Below are 22,126 nucleotides of genomic sequence, written 5' to 3'. Positions count from 1 at the left end.
GCCTTTCTAGTTGTTTATATTCGTATCTGTTTTGTTCGACATTTTCATGGTTCAATAAATATAAAAAAAGCTTGCCATCATTACATTTTGATTAATTATTGGAGAAGGGGTTCTTGTTTCTTTTTAAGTGATTCATTTCACTCATGTTTCATGTGGCTGAGGACTGTTCATTTATGCTGATCTCCAAAAGTAGCTCGACTGTAAATCTGCTCTGTATTTCAATTCGATATGTAAATTCCTGTCTATATTTGGTCAATCATGAAAGCTTGTGTTTGTGCTCAACTTCAAGCTGGATTTTTCCTTTTAGAAAGCACCTTCCAAAACATACTACGTTGCCATAAAAAGGACTTGAGGAGGTCAAAAGTTTAGTTTGTTACGCAACACTATGAATAGGGACAAAATGAGAGGTCCCAGATCCACTGTTTAGAAGAGGACGAGAGCGTGACAGAGCTGCCATAACAACAGCTGTCTGGATGAGCTGCCACACTGATGTCAGCTAATTACTGACAGGCAACGAGTAAGACAGCCTTTTTGACACGTGAGCTCAGGGGAAATGCCAACATCGACCACAGGTGCAGGGGCGTATTTGAATAGGCACAGTGGACGAGATGATCAAAAAGGAGAACACCTATGCTTTGCTGTTCTTTGTGGGACAGTTTGACACTCGCTAAAAGGTTTCAGGCCCTGTCAGGCGTGCGGATCACATTACTTAGTGACACTCGAGAGAAGGCACAGAGAACTGAGAGTGATGGTGGTGGGTACAATGGTAAAGGAGGTGAGACCGCAGAATCACTATGAATCAATCTCAAACCACACGACTGTACACAGGCCAAGGACTTCTACAAGGTGAGAAAACACTCGATCCATCCAATATCCATACTGCTTAATCTTTGAGGGCCGCAAGAGGAGAAGGGTACAGGTGGTGGTTGTTATTTGTTATTTTGTAGAGTAAATCAAAGAAGATTGAACCCCCTGCAAGAGCAACTAGAGTCCAACTGTCCCCTTTAATTCAATCAAGCTGCACTATATCCTCCACACTCATAGAGAACAGTTTCTTAAACATGTCTGATTTCCTTTCAATCAAGAGCCATGAATTATTCCCTGGGAAAGAGGTGAAGGTTTCTTTACTAGCTGCGATTTATGCATTGGCTTTTGTTGTTATTTTTACACTTAGCGTTTACAAAGTACATTTATGACAGTGATGTTTCTTTGGAGAAGGACTGAGTTGATCCTAAGCATATTTTATCTTCTGAAAATATGAAAATAAAACATTAGGCAGTAGATGCAGAGGCAAAAAGAACAACAGTCATGTAAAAGAAAGGAATTCAGCAATGTTATCTATGGATGCAATTGTCCTTGATGCTGAATATCTGAACTACAAACTTTCATGTTACTAAATCCTTCACAGAAAAAGTTATTGACAGCGTAGTTGACCCTGGCGAGGTTTACTGAGTTCATATATATCTATTAATCTCAATAAATTAAGTCATTTTCCTTAGTGTTAAATCAGGCAAAATGAAAATGATGTATTACCAGGCAGTATATTGTGGACCGGTGTAGCGATGTTAATGTCCTGTAGGGGCTCCAGGGTCTCCGTGTGGAAAAGGCGGAGTGTGGAACCCGAACTGAAGGCGATCCAAATGCCCACGCCGGCCACCACCATGTGAGACACCACCATGCCCTCCTCCTGGTGGGTCTCCAGCTGCCTCTGGATCAGGAGCACAGGGCAGAGTGACAGGAGTAAGTCATCACACTACTGCACATTGACACTAAATTCAGTTTGAGGGACCAAATCTATCACAAAGAAATAAACAAGAAAATAATAAAATTGATATACAGATAGAAATATGTCTGTGTATACAGCCTGTAGGATTATAAACTGTGTAATTCTCACTAGCATCTACGTCACCATAATAGCATTTTAACTGGCGAACAGAAAATGACTCTGTGAGGGAATTCAAACACAATTTTTTTTTGTGTTTGGCACCACACTACACAATAGTATTATATTTGGTAACTTTCTAGGCTCAGACAAAATGTTTTTTCGAAGAGAATCTCTGGCTGTTGGTGGAACTGGAGAATCAACCCACAGAAAGTCTGTTTAGACTGCAGCTGCCCATGCAGTGTAAGTGGTTGTTATGTCTGGGGATTCTTTGATTATGCTTAAGCATCAAATTGAAGAATCACATTTCCACAGTGCCAAGCAGAATATGATACAATGGGGTTGTTCTTGGGCAAACGCACAAACAAAATTTATTCAGAGGTGATGTCAATGACGACGGTCAGGTGAAATCCAAACAGCAGGTACACGGAAAAAGATTTGGTTTATAAATCTCAAATAGCTTGTAGCTTTAAACTCCAAACATGTGAACCAACAGAGTAGCCTCACTCCACCACCACTGGTTACATAATCTCACCACACATCACTCTACGTGTAGGTGGAGCTAGCAAAGGATAGAGTCCATTTACAAGTGTCTCAGTACATGTTTCTGATCAAATGTGAAACATTCAAGTATAGGGATGCAAAGGGGCGGACACCTTCCGGTAAATTTCCGGAAACTTTCTGGAAACTTTCCATGCGAATATTCAGCTCGGGAATTTTGAAAAAATAATATATACGCAAATTAAACGCTGAGCAAAAAAAACATCATTCAAAATCTATATTAAAGATGTATGGAATGCAGCACATGCTGCTCGGTGAATTTCAACCCTGCACTGTGCATTTCTCCATCACTTGTGCAGATAATTCCCAGCATCCTGCACACTACAGCAGGGCTATTGAGGCCTGCTATAGTGTGCAGGACTAGTCAGGGAAGTTTCAATGATATTACTGGGGGAAATATATTAACATGCTGATTGAGGATTGTTCATCTGTTCCTCTAGCCTCTTGCTATTCATTTATCCATCAATTGTAAAATATTTTTAAAGACGATTCCAATTGTTTGGCCAACTATTTATATCTCTAGCATTGCATTAGTGTTTTTTTACAAGCTTTTTTCTCATCTTATTCTACAGAACAATTCCACGTGCACCATCTCCTGTATGGAGACATTTCACCCCAGCCAATGTAGAAGGAAAGGCTGTGTACATTTGCAAATACGATGCAAAGACCTATGTTAAGAATGACACAGATCCAGAAGCATATAGTCAAGTGCCCAAAGTTTCCTCAGGGCTCAAATCCGCCTATGACAAAACAAATGTTTATATTTATGTCTGTATAAGACAAGGTTAATACAGTTAGTATAAATTACCCACAACATTTTCCGTTAATTCCCGTTAATTCCCTTTAATTCCCTTTGTATATTCCCATATATTCCCGTAAATTCCCATGGAAAGTTTCCAACTTTTAATATTCCCGGAATTTTGCAACCCTATTCAAGTACTGTATTGCACCTTGTGTAAATGTAAACCCTTGTAACTTATATTAGATATACCTTTCATTCAAATGACTAAGTCTTAAAATATCCGGTCATGCTTCCCTCCTCTGTTGGACTTTGAGTCACTACTGTGGACAAACTGTGAGCCCTCGCTGAGGAGGAGAGAGAGAGCGGCAGGCAGGTGGTGCAACATAATGAGCTTAATGAGGCTAAACAGATTATGAGTGAGAGCATGTCAGAGGAACATTACTATTCCTGGACCCACGGCAGGTGCCTCCAATCCCTTAACCAGGCCAGAACACACACAAAGGGAATAACGTCCATATTCCAGGAAAATGGGAGCGGGTAGAGTGAGAAGAGAAGTGAGGAGCCCTGATCTAGTAGATGCCTTTTATACCTCAAAACTGCTTTCAGTCATGCACTGGACTCAGAGGGGCTGTATGTGAGAACTCAAATGTACAAGTCAGCTTCTCCGGAGATATTCCACAATGTCACTGCCAAGCCTCTTGTAAAATGTCTGACAAATGTCTCAGTGAGCTCATGTGAGAATACAGCAAGAAAAAGTCACAGCGAGTGAGTCAGCATTTTTATGATGTTTCTAAGAGGTGACAGACGCAAAACAGGAGAAAAAAAGGATAGATATATCTCCTAAAAGAGGTGACATACGAGTAGAAGACGCAGACGAAGAGGTCAACTTGGAAAGACGAGGATATTTTCTTTTCCTGTTGTGAACATGTCCGACCCGGACCATCTCTTTCTGCGTTCATCTTATGAAATTCGTAAAACGGCTGGACACAATTTTCACTCATGTTCATGTCTAAATTAGCTTTGTGATGACATTTCACCTCTTGATAAAACATTAAGCAATGTTGTACTTATCCAAACTCAAAAGTTACCACTTTACTTTCTGATGACGGTTCACTGCCCTTAATTTGATTAAAAAGAAAATCACGCTCTAAGTATTAAAACACTCAATAAATTACCTTCAAGTAAACAAAAAAGATTCCAAACTGTCTTTTTGTGCTTTTTATTTTCCTGACCTGACACAGGTTTAGACTTGACAAACTGATATGAGGATGATTAACGCACTAATCATCCCTTTTCTCCAGCGCTTGTTTCCTGTATGATTTACACAGGCCGGCTGGGACAGGTACACAGATAAGAAGACATGCACCAAGGACTATGTACACACACAGACGGACATGAAACGTATTTATAACAGCGGGATAACAGTATCAGGGCGAGCGAGGCTTCATACCTCCACAGAATGTGTGTGGGTGCTGATGATGAAGACCTGGCCCCCAGAGGACGCCCAGAGATGCTCCTCCACCGCCAGCATGGCCTTGACCGGCAGGATTCCCAGCTTCAGCACCGTGGGCTTGTCACTGCACCACAAACCGTCTGGAAGAACAAACACAGTGTTGGGATACAAAGGCAGAACATGCATATGATGAGAAACTAAACAGTGCAGTAGTTTACATCACTTCTATTTAATTTTTATTTTATTTCATGTAATAGTTAGAATGGAAACGGCTCACTGAGGACACTTTAACAGTCAATCTGTCTTTATATATATCGTCTGTATAGGTCATTTGCAGCTCTGCTAATGCTAGTGGAGTGGCCATTGATGGCTTTCACAGCTTTCACTATGAATATAGATGGGCTGCCAGGCTTTACTCAGAGCTGAATCCCACTCACACCTCCTACATGCACTGCTCTACTTGTGCCTGGGCACCTACAGCGCCAGCAATGAAACACCACATGGACTGCCTTTATAAATACCAGCGCGTTGCTTTTCTGCAACCGTTCTGGTTTGGATTTCAGTCAGTGTTGTCATAAAATGAGAGAAAATCTAATTTAGTCAGACAGAAAGAAAGTTATATTTGAGAAAAAAACTGGAAGGTGCATCAGTAAGATGGCTTTAACTTACTTAGAGCCAGAAGGGCCCTGTGTTAAAAACCAAATTAATTTCCTCCAGATACCACATTCCCTGAGCTAATCTAGCCCAGGAAGTGAATGTTGCCCAACCAGTAATGTTTGTTTAACAGAAGGCACAAAGGCAGCTATTGAAGGAAGCCACCCAGAGAGAGAGAGAGGTGTGCTTTCAGAGGTACACTAATGACTGGGGAAGTAAGGGTAATCTCCCAAATACAGGAGCTAGGTGGGATTAGCATTCCAGCGGTGCCCTGTTTATATTGCCGTAATGATCATACTGTGCAGGTGAATGCACATGAGAAAGAAAAGAGAAAATTAGAAAAAAAGATAGGAGCAGTGGAGGAGGAAGAAGAAAATGAAATGAGTGCCAACTTGGAGGCTTATGTAAGTCATCTCTGCTGGAGAGAGTCTGCCCACATATCTCACATTTTCAACCAGAGCTTTCCTTCATGTCAGTGTCAGCTGCAAAAAGCTTCTCATCCCAGTGTAAGATAAGATAAGATAAGATAAGATAAGATAAGATAAGATAAGATAAGATAAGATAAGATAAGATAAGATAGTTCTTCATTAGTTCCACAATGGGGAAAAAGATATAAGTAAAATATCAGTAAAAGTAAGTAAGCATGTACTTTATACGCAAAATAATTGCATATAAGTGTATATGTGTAGAGTACCATATCTACGGACTAGTTTCACAACGTCCTGGCTGTACGTGGAATGCATATCCCACTAACCGTTCTGCTAATCAGCTTCACACTTGGCATGTGTATTTTCTATTGTCTGAGAAAGTGCGGTGCTGAGTTTGGTGCGATTTGGAAGTGCAACACATTTTATGTTAATAAAAGTGTAATAAACATGTGACCAGCTCTGTCTGTGGGGGTGGGGCAGTTTCCCTTCAGTCTGTGGACCGAGTTTCATTTAAGGAAAAAACGGACATTAGTATCAGGGTAGGAAAAACTGAAACCGGTTGATCATGGACGCATTGATTCTTGCGGCTGTAATATTACAAATTTCCCCACTGTGGGACTAATAAAGGATTACTTTATCTTATTTTATAACGGCTTCATTGCAGATAAACCAGATAGGATGAACATTAAGTTTTCTGACTTCACTCTGCACCACTGACTGTTTATAAAAATATCTGCACACAACGTCCTGCACACAAACAATACAAATTTTAAAATATTCTCAACACGAAACAGTAGAGGCGTGACACAGAACGGCAGGATAGAGGTTACGATCTGAGTGTCTGTCTGTGACGTGCGACATTTACCGACTCACTGCCTCCCTCTTTCTCCATCCCTCATAATACAGTCAGTCACAGAGGAAATAGCGAGCGTGGCAGAATGAGGCTGAATGAGCCTCAGCTTCAGACACACTGCATCAGCAGCCGAGGAGCACTTCTGTGCAGCGACAACAATAAACTCAGCACTGAAGGCTCAGTGTTTTCCACATCACTGTTCCCTGTGACGCCCCCCCCCCCTTGATCAGATGACAGTGCAACATCAAGGAATATAAGCTGATCATTCTTCCTAGTTCTGCCGGCTTTCTTCCCTACAATGTAAACCGTGGGCCTAGTTTATATGCTAATGGGTACAGGCAGCCGCAGTGACAAAGTACTTGAGCAGGCTTATAATCGGCATGCAGGGCACAGTTTTCCTACCAAACTATACAAGATGACTCATGATTCAGCATCGAGCACCGTCTCTCGGTGACAGAGCTGCAGTTTGGTGGAAATAATAACAAATCAGAGATTTCGGGGCCAGGAATTTTCTTCTGGGAAGTGATTTGACACACTTGTTGTGACGAATGATGAAAAGCAACTGCCGCTCGAACATTCAGTCACACTGGCACACACTGTACCACTGTCTAATAGGACGTGTGTGGAGGGATAAAAAGACATGTGCATCAAAACGAGGTGTAATGAGTGGCCCAGAAAACATTCCTGAACGGTTACATATGCTGCACGTTACTTCCAGGGAAACTGTAGCTTGAATGTGGGAGGAGTTTTCCTCTTTCTTATCCTCAGGCCATCATCCATATTCTGGAACTCTTTTCTCCTCTCTTTCTCTCTCATTATTTGCACACACAACTATTATCCTTAAATTTAAAAGTTCTCTGCAAGGATTCTGTTTCTCCATTTTCCAAAATATGAATTCATCTTAACCTATACAGCGTGACACACAGAGGAATCGGACAAAGTCGGAGAAAAACGGAGAAAGGGATTGTGTGAGAAGTTCTGAGACCATCTGTTTGCACTGCTATGAAAGCTAATAGGAGATAAGACAAAACCGAGAATGTCAAGGACTGTTGGATGAGAGCAGGTCCTTTCCTCTGCTGTCTGTGCTCGTCTGAGAGGAGCAGTTTTTAAATAGGTCACCACTAACGAATTGGCTTCTCCCAGACAACGGGGCCAACGGAAACAGAACCTCGGCACACAGGAGTAGAGACCCCCGAGCTTTCACAATGAATCTCTGACTTAAACAGTAACGGCACCTCAGAGGAAAAAAAGCAGTTGGAGTGGACCACAAAATAACATCCCTAAAAATAACCCCTTTCATTCAGTGTGGGCAAATGTTTAGCGGAGTCATTTTAGCCCCAAACTTTTCAGCATTTAAAGATATTAATCATCCTCCTATTGATTGAAGAACTCACCAAGTATGTTGCTTTGTCTCAAAAGTTGCTAAATCCAAAAAGTCAAGTGATACAGGGAGCAACAGTTCTCTTATCCATGTGCATTGTCAGATAAATTACAAAAACTCTGGGAAGGTACAGACTAAATACAAGTTAACAATGTCAGAGTCAAAAAGTCAAATTAACTCAGTGAATGCTTTTCTGTATTGCAAAATAATAGTGATTTAGCCTTGTAATCACCCTGATTATGTCTATTTGAGGGCATCAATAAACACTATGAAAGCAGAACTCTGAGAATATAATGGATAAACACATTCAAAGACCCACCCACCCACACCCACACACACACAGACACACACAGACACACACACACCTTGTGATCTGGAGTAAACCACCACCGAGCCGCTGACCAGGCCGGCGTACAGACAGGGTTTCTTATAGACCAGGCTTGTGACAGTGGACTTGTCCGGTGTGAAGAAATGCTGCAGACGTACTTTCTTGGACCGCTGGCTGCTTTTATACACGATGACACTGAACAGAGAGATAACGTTAGTACGGAACTTAATACAGAAACATACACTAAATACAGTGCCTTGCATAAGTATTCACCCCCCTTGGACTTTTTCCCATTATGTACTGTTACTAACTGGAATTCAAATAGACTTAAATAAACTTTTTCCCGTTTGATCAACAAAACATGCATAGTACTTTGGAGGTGCAAAATAAATTTTATTGTGACACAAACAATAATGAGAACAAAAAAGTTGACATCTGTTGGGTGCATAAGTATACACCCCCCTGTGTCAATACTTGGTAGAACCCCCTTTCGCTGCAATTACAGCTGCAAGTCTTTTGGGGTATGTCTCTACCAGCTTTGCACATCTAGAGATGGAAAGGTTTGTCCATTCTTCTTGGCAAAAAAGATGAAGCTCAGTCAGATTGGATGGAGACCGTCTGTGAACCGCAATCTTCAAGTCTTGCCATAGATTCTCTATTGGATTGAGGTCTGGGCTTTGACTGGGCCATTTTAAGACATTAACATTCTTTAATCCAAACCATTCCTTTGTAGCTCTGGCTGTATGTTTAGGGTCATTGTCCTGCTGGAAGATGAACCTCCGCCCCAGTCTCAAGTCTTTTGCAGACTGCATCAGATTTTCTTCAAGGATTTCCCTGTATTTGGCTCCATCCATCTTTCCCTCTATTCTGACCAGTTTCCCTGTACCTGCTGAAGAGAAGCATCCCCACAGCATGATGCTACCACCACCATGTTTCACTGTTGGGATGGTGTGCTCAGGGTGATGGGCAGTGTTGGGTTTTCGCCACACATAGCGTTTTGCATTGAGGCCAAAAAGTTCCATTTTGGTCTCATCTGACCAGAGCACCTTCTTCCACATGTTTGCTGTGTCTCCCACATGGCTTCTGGCAAACTCCAAACGGGATTTTCTATGGATCCCTTTCAACAATGGCTTTCTTCTTGCCACTCTTCCATAAAGGCCAGATTTGTGGAGTAGACGACTAATAGTTGTCCTGTGGACAGATTCTCCCACCTCAGCTGTGGATCTCTGCAACTCCTCCAGAGTAACCATGGGCCTCCTGGTTGCTTCTCTGATTAATTTTCTCCTTGTCCGACTCTTCAGTTTGGGTGGACGGCCTCCTCTTGGTAGGTTTGCGGTTGTGCCATATTCTTTCCATTTTCTTATGATGGATTTTATGGTGCTCAGAGAGATGTTCAAAGCTCTGGATATTTTTTTATAACCTAACCCTGCTTCATATTTCTCCACAACTTTATCCCTGACCTGTTTGGTGAGCTCCTTGGTCTTCATGATGCTGTTTGTTCAGTAATGATCTCCAACAAACTCTGAGTCCGTCACAGAACAGGTGTATTTATACTGAGATTAAATTGCAGACAGGTGGACCCTATTTACTAATTATGTGACTTGCAAATGTGACTTGTGAATGCAATTGGTCGCACCAGATCTTTGTTAGGGATTTTTATTTGTAAATAATTGTGAAATCCATGTAATATTTCCCCCCACTTTCAAATGATGCACTATTTTGTGTTGGTCCATTACATAAACTCACGATGAAATAAATTTTAATCTGTGGTTATACCATGACAAAATGTAGAAAAGTCCAAAGGGGGTGAAAACTTATGCAAGGCACTGTATAACATGCACTCATATCTGCATTACATCAGTATGATACTGGCTGTGGATGCAGTTAAAACAAATGACAGACTCTAGTTATTACTTTGATGTTTGTGAGGAATTTTTGAGTGTTTCTGAATTGTGTGCGACTTTGAATGATATGCTAAGGTTTCATTTATATATATAACTCCTTTGTACTTGAAACAAGTGTATGTGAAGAAAGCTGCACACAACTTGAAAATGCAGCAATGGAGCAAAACCACAAGTTCGAGTGCTCTTATATTATTATAAGAAGTGTGACGGGAATGTTTTGGCTGTTATTAAAACTGTGGCGGGACAAATAAGAATATGGCCGGCCACAAAGTCTAGATAATGAATGGGAAACGCTGCATTGAGGGGGGGCGAGATAGGGCATTAGCCTTGGCGGAGGTATGTGCTCTCAGAGCGGCCTTAACTGTCCTCCCTGTCCCTGAGGCTGCATTTCCAAATTTGAGTTCATTCAAAGACCTTTAAAAATAACTTGCAATGCTTAACTCTGGTTTCAAATGACGGGGTCTCGAAAAACACTATTGTTGTTTGATACTAAGATACTGACAGCAAATTACTTTGTGTCGGTAGTAGTTTCACAAAAATGTTTAAGGTTCCTACAGATAGACTTTTATGACAGGGTATAACCATCTGTACCTGCCCTCCTCCATGCCCAGACACACACTGGGAGAATCGCTGGCCTTTGCTGGAGGGACGTGGTGGTTTTCTGGGGACTTCTCGCCATTTTCCTGGGGTTGCTCAGTTGAGACAAAGGCCATGCAGAGGATACGGGACTCCACATTGAAACACTCGGTCACCTTAGGGCTGGAGTTCTGCATGGCCACAATGGCTATCTGGCCCATCTGGTTGGTGCAACTTGCAACCTGGACAAAAAAATGACTGTTTTACAGATGTATTTAATAATTTGTGGCGCCGAGGCCTTAGTGAACCTTGTTCCAATGGAGAATGTATGGAAAGAAAGCAAACAACACTAAAGAACAGGTGCAGTATTCCCAATGTAATGCCTGAGAAAAACGTCTCTCCCCGAGTAAAGTTTAATTACATTAGTGAGTGCACATCAAACCATGACGGACTATTTAAAAATCTCCTTTCTCGGTTTAACATCTTTCAGCTACATTTCCTTTATCACCTCATCATGAACATAAGCAACTAAAGATATGTTTATATACTTAACAGATCCAAGCTTTTAATTAACTGACACAACACTCCGTTAGCTTTGGTTATGAAATTCATTGTGTATTTTGAGACAAACTTAAATACTGAAGCAATAACTTTCAAAACCTGAGAGTCTTTCTCTAGGGCACATTAGACACTTAAATAAATAAACAGCAAAAAGGGACCATCTGCTCGGCTGAGGCATTTTGAGGGGAAATTGGCCTCCTTGAAAAAAAAAGAGCTGGACTTGATGCTAGAATAGTGTCATGTAGTAATAGTGTTAGCTTTTGATAGCATCGGCTATTGAACAACAAGATCAGGCCCCTCAACATTAATTTGCATCTGTACAAAAAAGATAATGACATCAGGCAATACCAACCCCATTTTAAACAACATTTTTCAATATACAATGTGAACAAATACAGATGAATTAATCAAATGTATTGTTTTAAGTTCTAAACATATATACAACATATTTTACAGCATCCATGATTTTTCCATATTCTGACTTCAAGGCAAATTAACAAAAAGAAGTTGGAATGACTTCAGAACTTCAGAGGCAGACTGGGATGCATAGTTAGATTTCAAAGTTGAGGTTAACGAATGTGTTTCTACAGAGCTACAAATAGAGTCCTCCCTCTTGGTAGAAAAGAGCCTCATTACTGTCGGCAGTCACTTAAACCCCGGAATAACATCTTGATTTGTGTATTTGTTTAGATCTGAGCTAACACAGTGATTCTTTTCCGGGGGATGACGGAAAGAAAATGTCTCACCCAGACGCATCCATGGCCCACGACGGGAGTGTCTGCTGTGCTCTCTGTGTTGACATGGGGCTCTGGGTTATGAACAGCACACTCCACCTGGCACAGGACAGGAGGAAGCAAGAGAGAACAGTAAACAACAGATAGGAATACTGAGTCAATAAAACAGGTGGAATTCTAGTGTCAAGGGTTCAAGGTTGTCTTTATTGCTACGCAAATAAGTGTTTATCAGTGTGAAGGTAAAATTGTCAAAGATCTGTGGTTCAGCCACGTCGAATTCAATAATCTCAACTGGCCAGGAGGTTTTTTAGAAGCGGTCATTTTTGGACTTTGTCAGCACTGACAGGAGTAGAGGAGCTGCTGAGCTGCGGCAGAGAATGAAATATGGCCGAGGAACAATAACGCCATTATCACACCATCGACCTTAGTGTTATTAGCACCATGTTCTAACCAGCTGACCTAACTGGCCACACATGCTATTTCTGTCACACAGGGTCAGTTGATGCTGGTGGAAACATGACTGTGTGACATACAAAGGGGAGTGTGACATTTGAGAGATCCACACAGCAAGAACGAGAAAGACGTATGGACAACCATAGAGTTAATTTAAAATGGAAAAACTCCAAACTATCATTTTGGGTCAAGATAATTTGTGGCGGTCGCCAGATTTGTGTAAAATAATAAGTGACAAAATAAATTGCATTACATACTATGCACAAGTAATAAGATCTACTCTAGAGTGGATGTTATTGATTATGTTTGTGAGAGTCAAAGTCTGTTTGCTACACTAGGACAAAACAAACAAAAACATAACCAACCAACCCCCCCCCCCCCCCCCCCACCCCCCCACCTTCACCACTTTTATTTTGTTACTTGTTTATTTTGACATGCACCAGCCAGATAATACTATTATATTAATACTAGGGTTAAAATTCCCAGTAAAGAGCATGTGAATAAACACGTTTTACATGTACACTGGCAGTGGAGAAAGTACTCATCAAAAGTTTCTTTCAAATTCCACCATATTAGAGTATTACCATGACATACAGTTACATTATATTGTAACTTTATGAGCTAAACTGGTTATCCAATCAAAACATTGTGGCCCGTATGGGGATCAAACCCGCAACCTTGGCCTTATTAGCACCACACTCTAACCAACTGAACTAACCAACTGTATATATAAAAAAAAGCATACCTACTTTTTGGGGAGGTCGATGCTACAGTAAGTGTTGTAGGATATAGCTGCTTTTTTGAGACACATACAGAAATACTAACATTTTGGTAAGAGATAACATCAGAGGGTCCCACCTTGAACTCCTGTAGTTTCGACATGACCACAGGCATTTGTCGTAGCAAGAGGGGGTGTTTCTGCTTTTTGATCTGGTTCCCATCATCCTCTGCAAAGAACCATCCCTGCATGTTGTCCTCTTCTGAAGTACAAACACACAGACACAAATATGTTATTGACTCAATAATGTACAGCCTGCAGTGTGTTTTTAAACTTTTTACGAAAGAGAGAAGGAGAGAATCCAGAAGTTACACTGTAAAACTTCAATTATTCTCTTATTTATAATTCATTTATAACATGTTCTGCAACAGATTTGATTATATATAGATTATATCAATAAAATATAGTAATTGGTTAATCATAGGCAACTGAATGATGGGATAGATACATATATAACTAGGGCTACGTTGTAGCACTAACGGGCCCGAGCACAGGCGATTTCAAGTCTGTTGCGGTCGGTGAAGAAAGAGCGTTCGATGACCAAGCGCTCGTCTCCGCGTTGCATGTGTTTGTGCACTGCGGCAAGGATAAACACTTCACTTCCTTTATCCAGCAGCTGGCGCAATGAATTTATGTCATGGTGTCGTTGTAGATGTTATCAGGTCACGGTTTTGTCGTCTAGTTTGGACTCGATTGGACCAAATATGTCCAAGATACAGAAGCTTGTGTTTTGATGGCGTGTAACCAAAGTTTGACGCCCACGCCACGGTCACACGGTGTGACGAAAAATCGATCTTTGATTAAGTTTAAATCTCCATCTTGTTGTGATGACACTCAACAAAATTTTACGTTGATTTTGATGAAAGCTCTACAACATGTAAATCAAAGTAAAAGTTTGGAATATGGCCAAAATGGCCACCAAATCCAAAATGGCGGGCTTCCTGTGTTGTCTAGTATATCTGTCCAAGAGACTTATTTCTTTGTCATGAAAAGACACATGTCCCTATCGATTTTTGTAGATGTAGACCAATCGTAGTGCCGGGTCTGCCTTTTAGGGGGCGTGGGTCAGTTATTTTGCCACGCCCATTCCTTAAAACCATCTGAATATCTTCAGGGGGGGGGGGGGGGCTGTTGATACACACATGTAGTTTGAGGGAGATGGACCCATGAACACGGAAGTTACAGCGTTTCTTGTGTTTCATGGCGAGCTGATGAACTTTGATGCCACGCCATCAATAATCCGCATGATGAAAACTCACAGTAATCTTATGCCTACATTATCAATGTCTTGAGACCCATTTGATACAGTTTGACATGGTTTCCCAAATGGATGAGGAGAAATGCATCCAAGTGTAAGATGTTCCAAAAACAAGACATTTCCTGCTGCCACCAGGGGGCACTGTAATTTGAAGTCACGATTTCTGTATAGATGTCTTCAGGTCGCGACTCTTGTCTTTTTCGTGAGGATTGGTTAATGCTAAATGAGGGGCTTTTCCATAGGTGGCGCTGTTTAGCTATTTTGCCACGACCATTTCCAAATACTCAAGAATACGTACATTTTCACCAATTTCTAATTTACTGCAAACTTTAAGAACTTTTTGAGCACGTTGAAGCCCTCAAAAAGCCCATTTACTACGCTCAGAATAATCCTTACAATTTCAATAGGGCCTCTCACTGTTGGTGCTCGGGCCCTAAAAACAGTACATAAACACTGTATAAATACATGTTGAGTGTACAGGTAGGCATAGTACAGTACCTAGAGCCAGTTTCGCCATCTGCAAGTTACTGATCCATGACTGTTTGATGGCTGGGCTCAAAGTATTGAACACTGCACTGAAGTAAGTGGGTTTACCCGATCTGCAAACAGAGACAACAAAACACAAAAAGTGATTACAAACAAAGGAACAATCCAACATTGGTTATGATTATAGCTTTATCACAAAATACAGGATACGATCAGTGAGTTTCAGGGGAACTGCTGTGTGCTGTCTGGTGCTTGCAGACTGTGGTGGATCAAGGAAAGCAGGCAGAATAGTGAAGTGGTTGTTCTGTTATTTCATGGTCATGGTTGTAATTTAAAGCAGAAAACACAAACCGGCCTTCAGAGACCAAATTAGATCAGGAATTTTGAAATTACGAAAAAGCCTAAAGTTAATATTTTACTACGTCAATGTCATCAGAGCTTTACAAAAAGTCTCACATTGAAGCAGGAGTTAAAAACAAGAGTTTTTATGAACCAAACATCAGAGACGTATATTCAATGATTTATGTTTTTGCGAGACATGTGAACATCTTTTGCAGCCAGAGGGCCTGAGTTAGGTTTTCCTTTTTTTCTAAGCCGTCATGTTGAAGTTTGGATATTGTCATCAACACACCAGTCTGATGATTTGCGTCTTTTTGAGTAAAATATGGAATAAGAGAAAATGAAGTCAGCTCTGTTTGGTTGAATTCCGTTAAAGGGGTCAATTGATTCCGGCTATTTATCACTGACTGACTAGACAGACAGTGACAGAATGCGATAGGAGTCAATGTCAATTACCGCTTCTATCAGCAGGTCATTTACACATGCTGTGTCTGTTTGTTATGTGTGTGTGTGGGGGTGTGTGTGTGTATATGCATCCCTCCTGTCACTGGCTGATGGTGAGAAGTGTTGTGTTGTGTGTGTGCTTTGCAACACAGGGATCAAGGAAGGAATAACAGAGGCACAGCTGTGTTTCTAAACATACCCGTGGGTAATCTCACCAGCTGAATGCAGCAGGGGTGAGGGATGGAGTGAGGAAGCAAAAGAGAGAGAGAGAGAATGTAACCAAGTCAAAAATGAAGTTCACCCCTGGGGGAATCATGTGCCGATTATAATAGAGTGTGTAAATGTGTGACATGAGCGTCCGGGTTCAGCAGCAGCTGCAGCACTGGGCTGACTTTAGGAGCAAACACTGATGCAGTTTTCCTCCGCTGAGATTCAAGCCTCAGATTAGAGCTGTTGGAGAAACTTGTTTATCCAAAATATCTAAATGTGCTCTAATACTCTAATACCAAAGCTAGAGGCATGCATGGGGGCTGGAAGGATGGAAGGAGAAAGCAGGGTAAAAGGGGATAAAGACAAACCTAGGATAAACAAGACAGGGGGGGGGGGGGGAGCAAGGACTGAGACTGGAGGCTATTACAGTGTTGTATGTGCTGTCTGTATTACAAAGCATCTATTGCTAAAGAGGTGTTTTCATGTGTGGGTAAAAAAGATAAACAGACTTGTCTTGTTTGCCAGGCAGCTGGAGTTGGATCCTGCAGCGGTCAGCTGCCCTGATCTCCTCCTCCTTCTTCAGTATCAACCTCTGGAGACCTGATACCCAGTCCTGGGCCACGGTGGGGTTCACATTCTGTGAACAGGAAATGGGAGGGATAGAAAGAAACAATCGGGAAAAGAGGTGAAGGAAACAAGACATAAGTTGTTTATCAGAGCGTTTCATTGTCATTACAGGAAGAGAACAATGGAGAGGAAAAGGAGAATAAAAGCGACATAATGTGTACGTCAGAGCATTTAACATTGATAAATGAACACTATATAGAGACAATAGTATAATTTGAGATAAAAAATCAAAACACAAACATTAAGTATGAAAAATAGACCAAGATCACTTGACTTGAATGCAATCAAATGAAACAATTCAGTTGCAAACAGTACCTATGAGAATCTTACGTTAAATTAAACTCTAACGTCCCCAATGTGAAAAAAATCAGGAAGCTTTTGATTTCTGAGGTGATTGTGTTTATATTCAATGCATGGCTTCAAACTGTATGAGAATCCCTTTAGTATACACAGAACTTTTAGTTATTTTTTGTTCAGTTGCTCCCATGAGAGGTGAAGACTGCAGATCATCATCTGCATATTTAATAGGATATAGGTTTGTACACTGCATAACCGAGTCCAGGGGGAACCAGGAATCAAACTACCGACCCAGGGAACAGCAGCAAACCTGCTCTTCCACCAGAGACATGACCTCCTTTAGAACAATATTACTGTTATTATCATTAAGAATATTAAATTCAATATTGTGAAACAGCTTGGCTGAATGCAGCTCACATTTTTGCCTTACCTGACCCCCCCTTTCATCAGTATTTCCCTCCCTCCATCTCCGGGACACGTGTCCCTCTGAGACTCTGCTTTGCACACTGCTTCTGACAGACCGACCAGCGCAGCACAAAAACAGCCTCAAACACTCAGGCTGTGCTCTGCAAACTGAGCATCCAACACAGCAGCACCGACAGGCAAACAGTGTGTGTGTGTGTGTGTGTGTGTGTGTGTGTGTGTGTGTGTGTGTGTGTGTGTGTATTTTCTGTTACTGATTTCCTTTCAAACCTGATTAACCAATTTCCTTATCAGGAATTAATGTGATTAGATCTTTCTTGTGATTGTGATGAGTGCAGTTGTACGGTACCTGGTAGTTTCCTTTGAGGCTGCTGATCATGCTGGAGATCTGGTTGACTAGGCTTAGGTCATGGATTAGATTCTGCAGATCTTGGTACAACTGACCCGGGCCCATGTAGAGTTTGTCTGCACAGAAACACACAAGAGCAAAAATATTTAGACAGAGAGAAAAGTGTTGTTCTCGACCACCTTTTACCTTTTTGCAGTTGTCTTTTTTTTCTTGGAGTCATCATGACCTTTGCTAAATTCGAATCAGTTTATCAATAAGTCCAAATGAACATTTGTTACAATTTTGAAAGGATTCCCGGTAGGTGTTCCTGAGATATCGCATTCAGAAGGCTAAAAATATGCTCTGTAAAGTCATAGTGACCCTACCTTCAACCACCAAAATGTGTGCTGAAGTGTGTGACCCCACAAAACACGTTTGTATTCTCAGGGGTAAACAGTATTGCAGCCAAAGTGTCCGGAAGCCCTGACATTCACGTTCGATTTGGCGTGTTAACTTGACACCATGTTTTAAGCCTAGATGTCTTCTGAGATCTTCCTCGGAAGCACCTTCATGTTCTCACGGACACACTGTCGGTCAAGAGATTGCGCGGTTGTTTGTTCTCACCGCCTAACCCCTAACCACAACCCCTCACCCCTTTAAGGTGGCTGTTTGGTAACTTAGAGACGAAATTTTGTGTTACTAGAAAATGTGTACGCTTTCTTGGAAGTACAGCTACAAGCAACAGTCATCATCTCAGCTCATAAATAGTAATGACTTTGGTCCCATATAGAAAGCAGCGTCCTTGTGTGAGCTGGAAATAATACAAGCAAACAAAACTAAATATATAGCAAAGAAACTGAGGTGAGAGCTAAAAAGCTGATGTCTCCAACAGTTCGCACACACAGTAATGAGTGAGGCCAGTCTCATGAGAGAAGCCATTACGTTGTACTGATGAAGACTGAGATCAATAAGGGACAATCAATCAGCTTCCCACAGGAGCAGAGGCCGCTCTGCAAACTTGGCAGTGACTCTGAACAGTGTGCTGACTTGTTCACAACAAAACTGTTATTTAATCAGGTCAAGATTTATAATTAGTCAGGTTTCAGAGGCCAAACACCGAATACTGTGTTTGCTTTGGTAAGTAAATATAATTCATCCTCTGTTGTTCTCCATTGTGTACCTATAACCTTTAACTGTTTTTGTTAGATTTTACTAAAAGTCAGATCTGAAAAATAACCTGCAATGACAATCAATTATAACAACAACGATAACAATGGAGACCATTACACTGGAAAATAAATAAGTAAATAGGGACGAAAGCTTTGTGTAGCTGCTGTGTGTGTGTGTGCTGCTAGAAGGTATCTGCCTCCCACCATTTTTGCTCTTGTGCTCAAATTAATAAAACTAATGATCACTGAGCTACATGAACGGTTCAGTGAACTTCACCGTTACTGTGTTGTTCTGCATCAACAACGAAACAATGGCAAACATTGTGTGTGGCCACAAACCACTGCTGCACAGAACAGAGAGTCAGGCTCATTGAAGATCTTTCAAACGCTCAAACACACACACACACATACGGATAATTATGAAGAAAGTCATGACGAAAAGCACGCATGGAGAACTGGGTTCCGGCCTCTCAGTTTACCAAAACTCCAAACTGACAAATTATAACGGTAATTTGAGTACAGGACTCTTTTATATCGAAACATAACAGAAAATATTTGAATGTGCATTCTTTTTTCTATATCAACTCTTCAGAGTGTGTATCGAGGGTAAACCAAAAATAGACTAAAACTGCATTTCGAGTCCTTGGCACCTTCAGCTCTGTTTGCTTCTGCCCTTCTACTTTCTATTCTTCCTTTCCTTCCAACTCTAGGAAGTCACTAAAGTCGGACTGCTGCTCCAACTCCATGGCAACCCGGGCGGGCCTCTCCTGAAGGCCTCGCGGACCAGGCATTCAGGGGAAACTTTACCCCAGAAACGCATTAGTAGGTGGTCTCCCTGAGAATGGCTCCCTGTGAGTTTGTACACAAGAGGCTTGCAGCCCTGCTCACTGGAGCACACGCACTGCACAACGGGCCGACTGTAGCTGCATTGTTGCATGGATTTGGATCTCACTGATGTGGTCAATGACCTCCTACTTTATTTAATTCACATCACTGGATCAAATCATAGCCACCGTACAACACACACTAGGTTTATGAACTAAATATGTTACAGAGCACAAATGAGAAACTAGAGAGGCACTCAGAGCACATACCCAACTGTCCCCTTATTTTCAAGCTGGACACACTCATAAACATCAGTTCCATAAATGTGTCTGATTATTTTCTTCAAGATCCATGAATTGTTCACTGGAGAATCAATGAAATAGCCCTAGCAATGTTTAAAAAACAAAAATGCTGAATCCAGATCCACACCCGGAACTTCCCCTGACTTTCCCCAATCTTTTGAGTTGTTTGTAGGTAGTCCTGTTTACAAACAAACAAACATACAGGAGGGAGAACCCAACTTCCTCTGTGGAGGTAATGAATTGAGGAGTGTCTTCTGCTCTTTTCTGACCCTGTCTCTGTTCATTCAACTAATTTGCTTGTCTAAAGGAGTTATTTGCCGACTTCATGGCTCATTGGTCTCAGTAAAATGCTGAGGGACAGTAAGTTGAAACCAGGTCAGGGCAGAACTGCTGAATATACCTTCCACGCTTGATCTGTTATATTATCGCTATATTAAGACTCTATGTTAAAATCACTTTGGCATTGATGAATGACGTATGTTAGTAACTGTGATCTGTCTGAACTCTCTTTGGATTGCTTCCTCTTCCTCCCTAAATAAATTGATGTATTATTCAAATAAACATTTAGCTATTTAAAGTATTACCTATATTTGACAATATAATATATAAATATTATAAATATATAATAAATAATAAGACACAAGGAGGAATATAATTAAATATATGATAAATAATAGGACACAAGGAGTAATATAATTGCACCATCACTGGAATGACCGTTCCCATAGACTACACTGGCACTGTGCAACCCTTTTCAAGTCCCATCCAACTTTCTGAATGGTGTTTTGTGAGAGCGCCAAATACCGAGACCTTTTTCACAAAACGGGCCTGGGAGCATCTCCAGCAGCCGGCCAGCCATCCCAGCAATTACACATTTCACACACACACAAAGAAAAAATATCAACAAATGATAAACGGGCTGTAAGAGCAGCAGGGGAATGTAACTTTTAACAACCAGTCTCTGAGGTGGTTTTGCATCTGATTTCCCTGCAGCAGAGTGGAAGGATGAACAAACCAGCGAAACTCTCAAGAAGGTGACATCATGTGCTGAAGAGTCTTTTCATTGGCTTTCAAGCAGCCTGGTCACTGAGCTGCTTTTGGCTGAATGCAGTGGACTGAGAGACTTTTTGTCTTTTGTTTCTACTCGTTATACATCCCCTGACACATTTGTATGCATGTACACACACACACACACATAAACACAAACAAATGTACTTTCCCAAAGACACACACAGAAGTGAAGTTGGTTAAAAAATAACTTAAGTGGAGTGAGGCGACCCAGTGAAGGCCTGTTATTGTTGACTGATACAGTAAATCAGAACTGTGTAGTCAAAATAAAAAAAAACATAATACTGAGACCCATCCTCAAGCACACACTATACATTGGTATCACCACTTTAAGATGACACTGTGAACATGTCTGTCAGTTGTAGCTCTAGGAAAACCCGTCAGTCAGCCTAGATGTTACATAGGCTTGTCTTTGCCATCTGTTACATATATACCCAATGCAATGGCTCATATCAGTGAAGTATCAGATGACAGCTGGTCAGACAGGAGGGTGAACAAGAAGCATCAAATATTGCTTGAATAGAACTGAAAGGAACAGGATTCAAAAGCATTTAAAGACAGGAAAAGTGTAGAAACCATGGAACCCACTGTTATTTCATGGCGAGAATTTTTACTTTTGTTTTCCTTTGCTCACAGTGTTTTTGCGGTCTCTTTAAACCTTTCTTCTATTCCTTCTAAGCCATATGTAATAAGAGTGCGATCAGAGATTGTGAAGGCGGATCGTGGCCTCTGATCATAGTGGCAGCTGATCGTGTAACTCACAAGTCGCTCTCTCTGAGGTTTTACGTTTTTTTCTTTTGATAATAGGGTTTTCTTTGGATATTTGTTTTCTTACTGTTGTTGAGGGTAGAGAACAGAGAGTGTTGCACCTTGTTAAACCTTGTGAGCCAAATTGTGATTTTGATGGGCTATACATATAACAATTTAATGATTGATTTGACTTGTGCATGTAAAATGAAATAATGATGTTGCATAACAGGAGTGGGAAACTGTTGCAGAGTAATGCATAACATATTTTCTGGGAAGGCAAAAATTATTTGGAAAGAAATTTTCCCTGTGACC

The 22,126-nt window shown here is 41.1% G+C and overlaps 1 protein-coding gene across 2 annotated transcripts in view; it reads right to left on the bottom strand.

The window, feature by feature from the left end:
* The window catches only part of arhgef10 (Rho guanine nucleotide exchange factor (GEF) 10), a 59,693-nt gene that overhangs the window by 8,050 nt on the left and 29,517 nt on the right, over positions 1-22,126 (bottom strand). For both annotated transcript variants that reach the window (XM_053434957.1, XM_053434958.1), the window contains 9 exons: positions 17,722-17,837; positions 16,535-16,662; positions 15,045-15,145; positions 13,369-13,490; positions 12,070-12,156; positions 10,778-11,004; positions 8,320-8,477; positions 4,636-4,778; positions 1,534-1,708 (listed from right to left, as the gene is read on the bottom strand). In XM_053434957.1, the coding sequence (XP_053290932.1) occupies positions 1,534-1,708; positions 4,636-4,778; positions 8,320-8,477; positions 10,778-11,004; positions 12,070-12,156; positions 13,369-13,490; positions 15,045-15,145; positions 16,535-16,662; positions 17,722-17,837 (1,257 nt within the window). The remainder of the gene's footprint in view (positions 1-1,533; positions 1,709-4,635; positions 4,779-8,319; positions 8,478-10,777; positions 11,005-12,069; positions 12,157-13,368; positions 13,491-15,044; positions 15,146-16,534; positions 16,663-17,721; positions 17,838-22,126) is intronic.

This window comes from Pleuronectes platessa, chromosome 11 (assembly GCF_947347685.1).
Source record: "Pleuronectes platessa chromosome 11, fPlePla1.1, whole genome shotgun sequence".
Taxonomy (NCBI): Eukaryota; Metazoa; Chordata; class Actinopteri; order Pleuronectiformes; family Pleuronectidae; genus Pleuronectes; species Pleuronectes platessa.
This window is presented reverse-complemented; position numbering and strand designations above follow the sequence as displayed.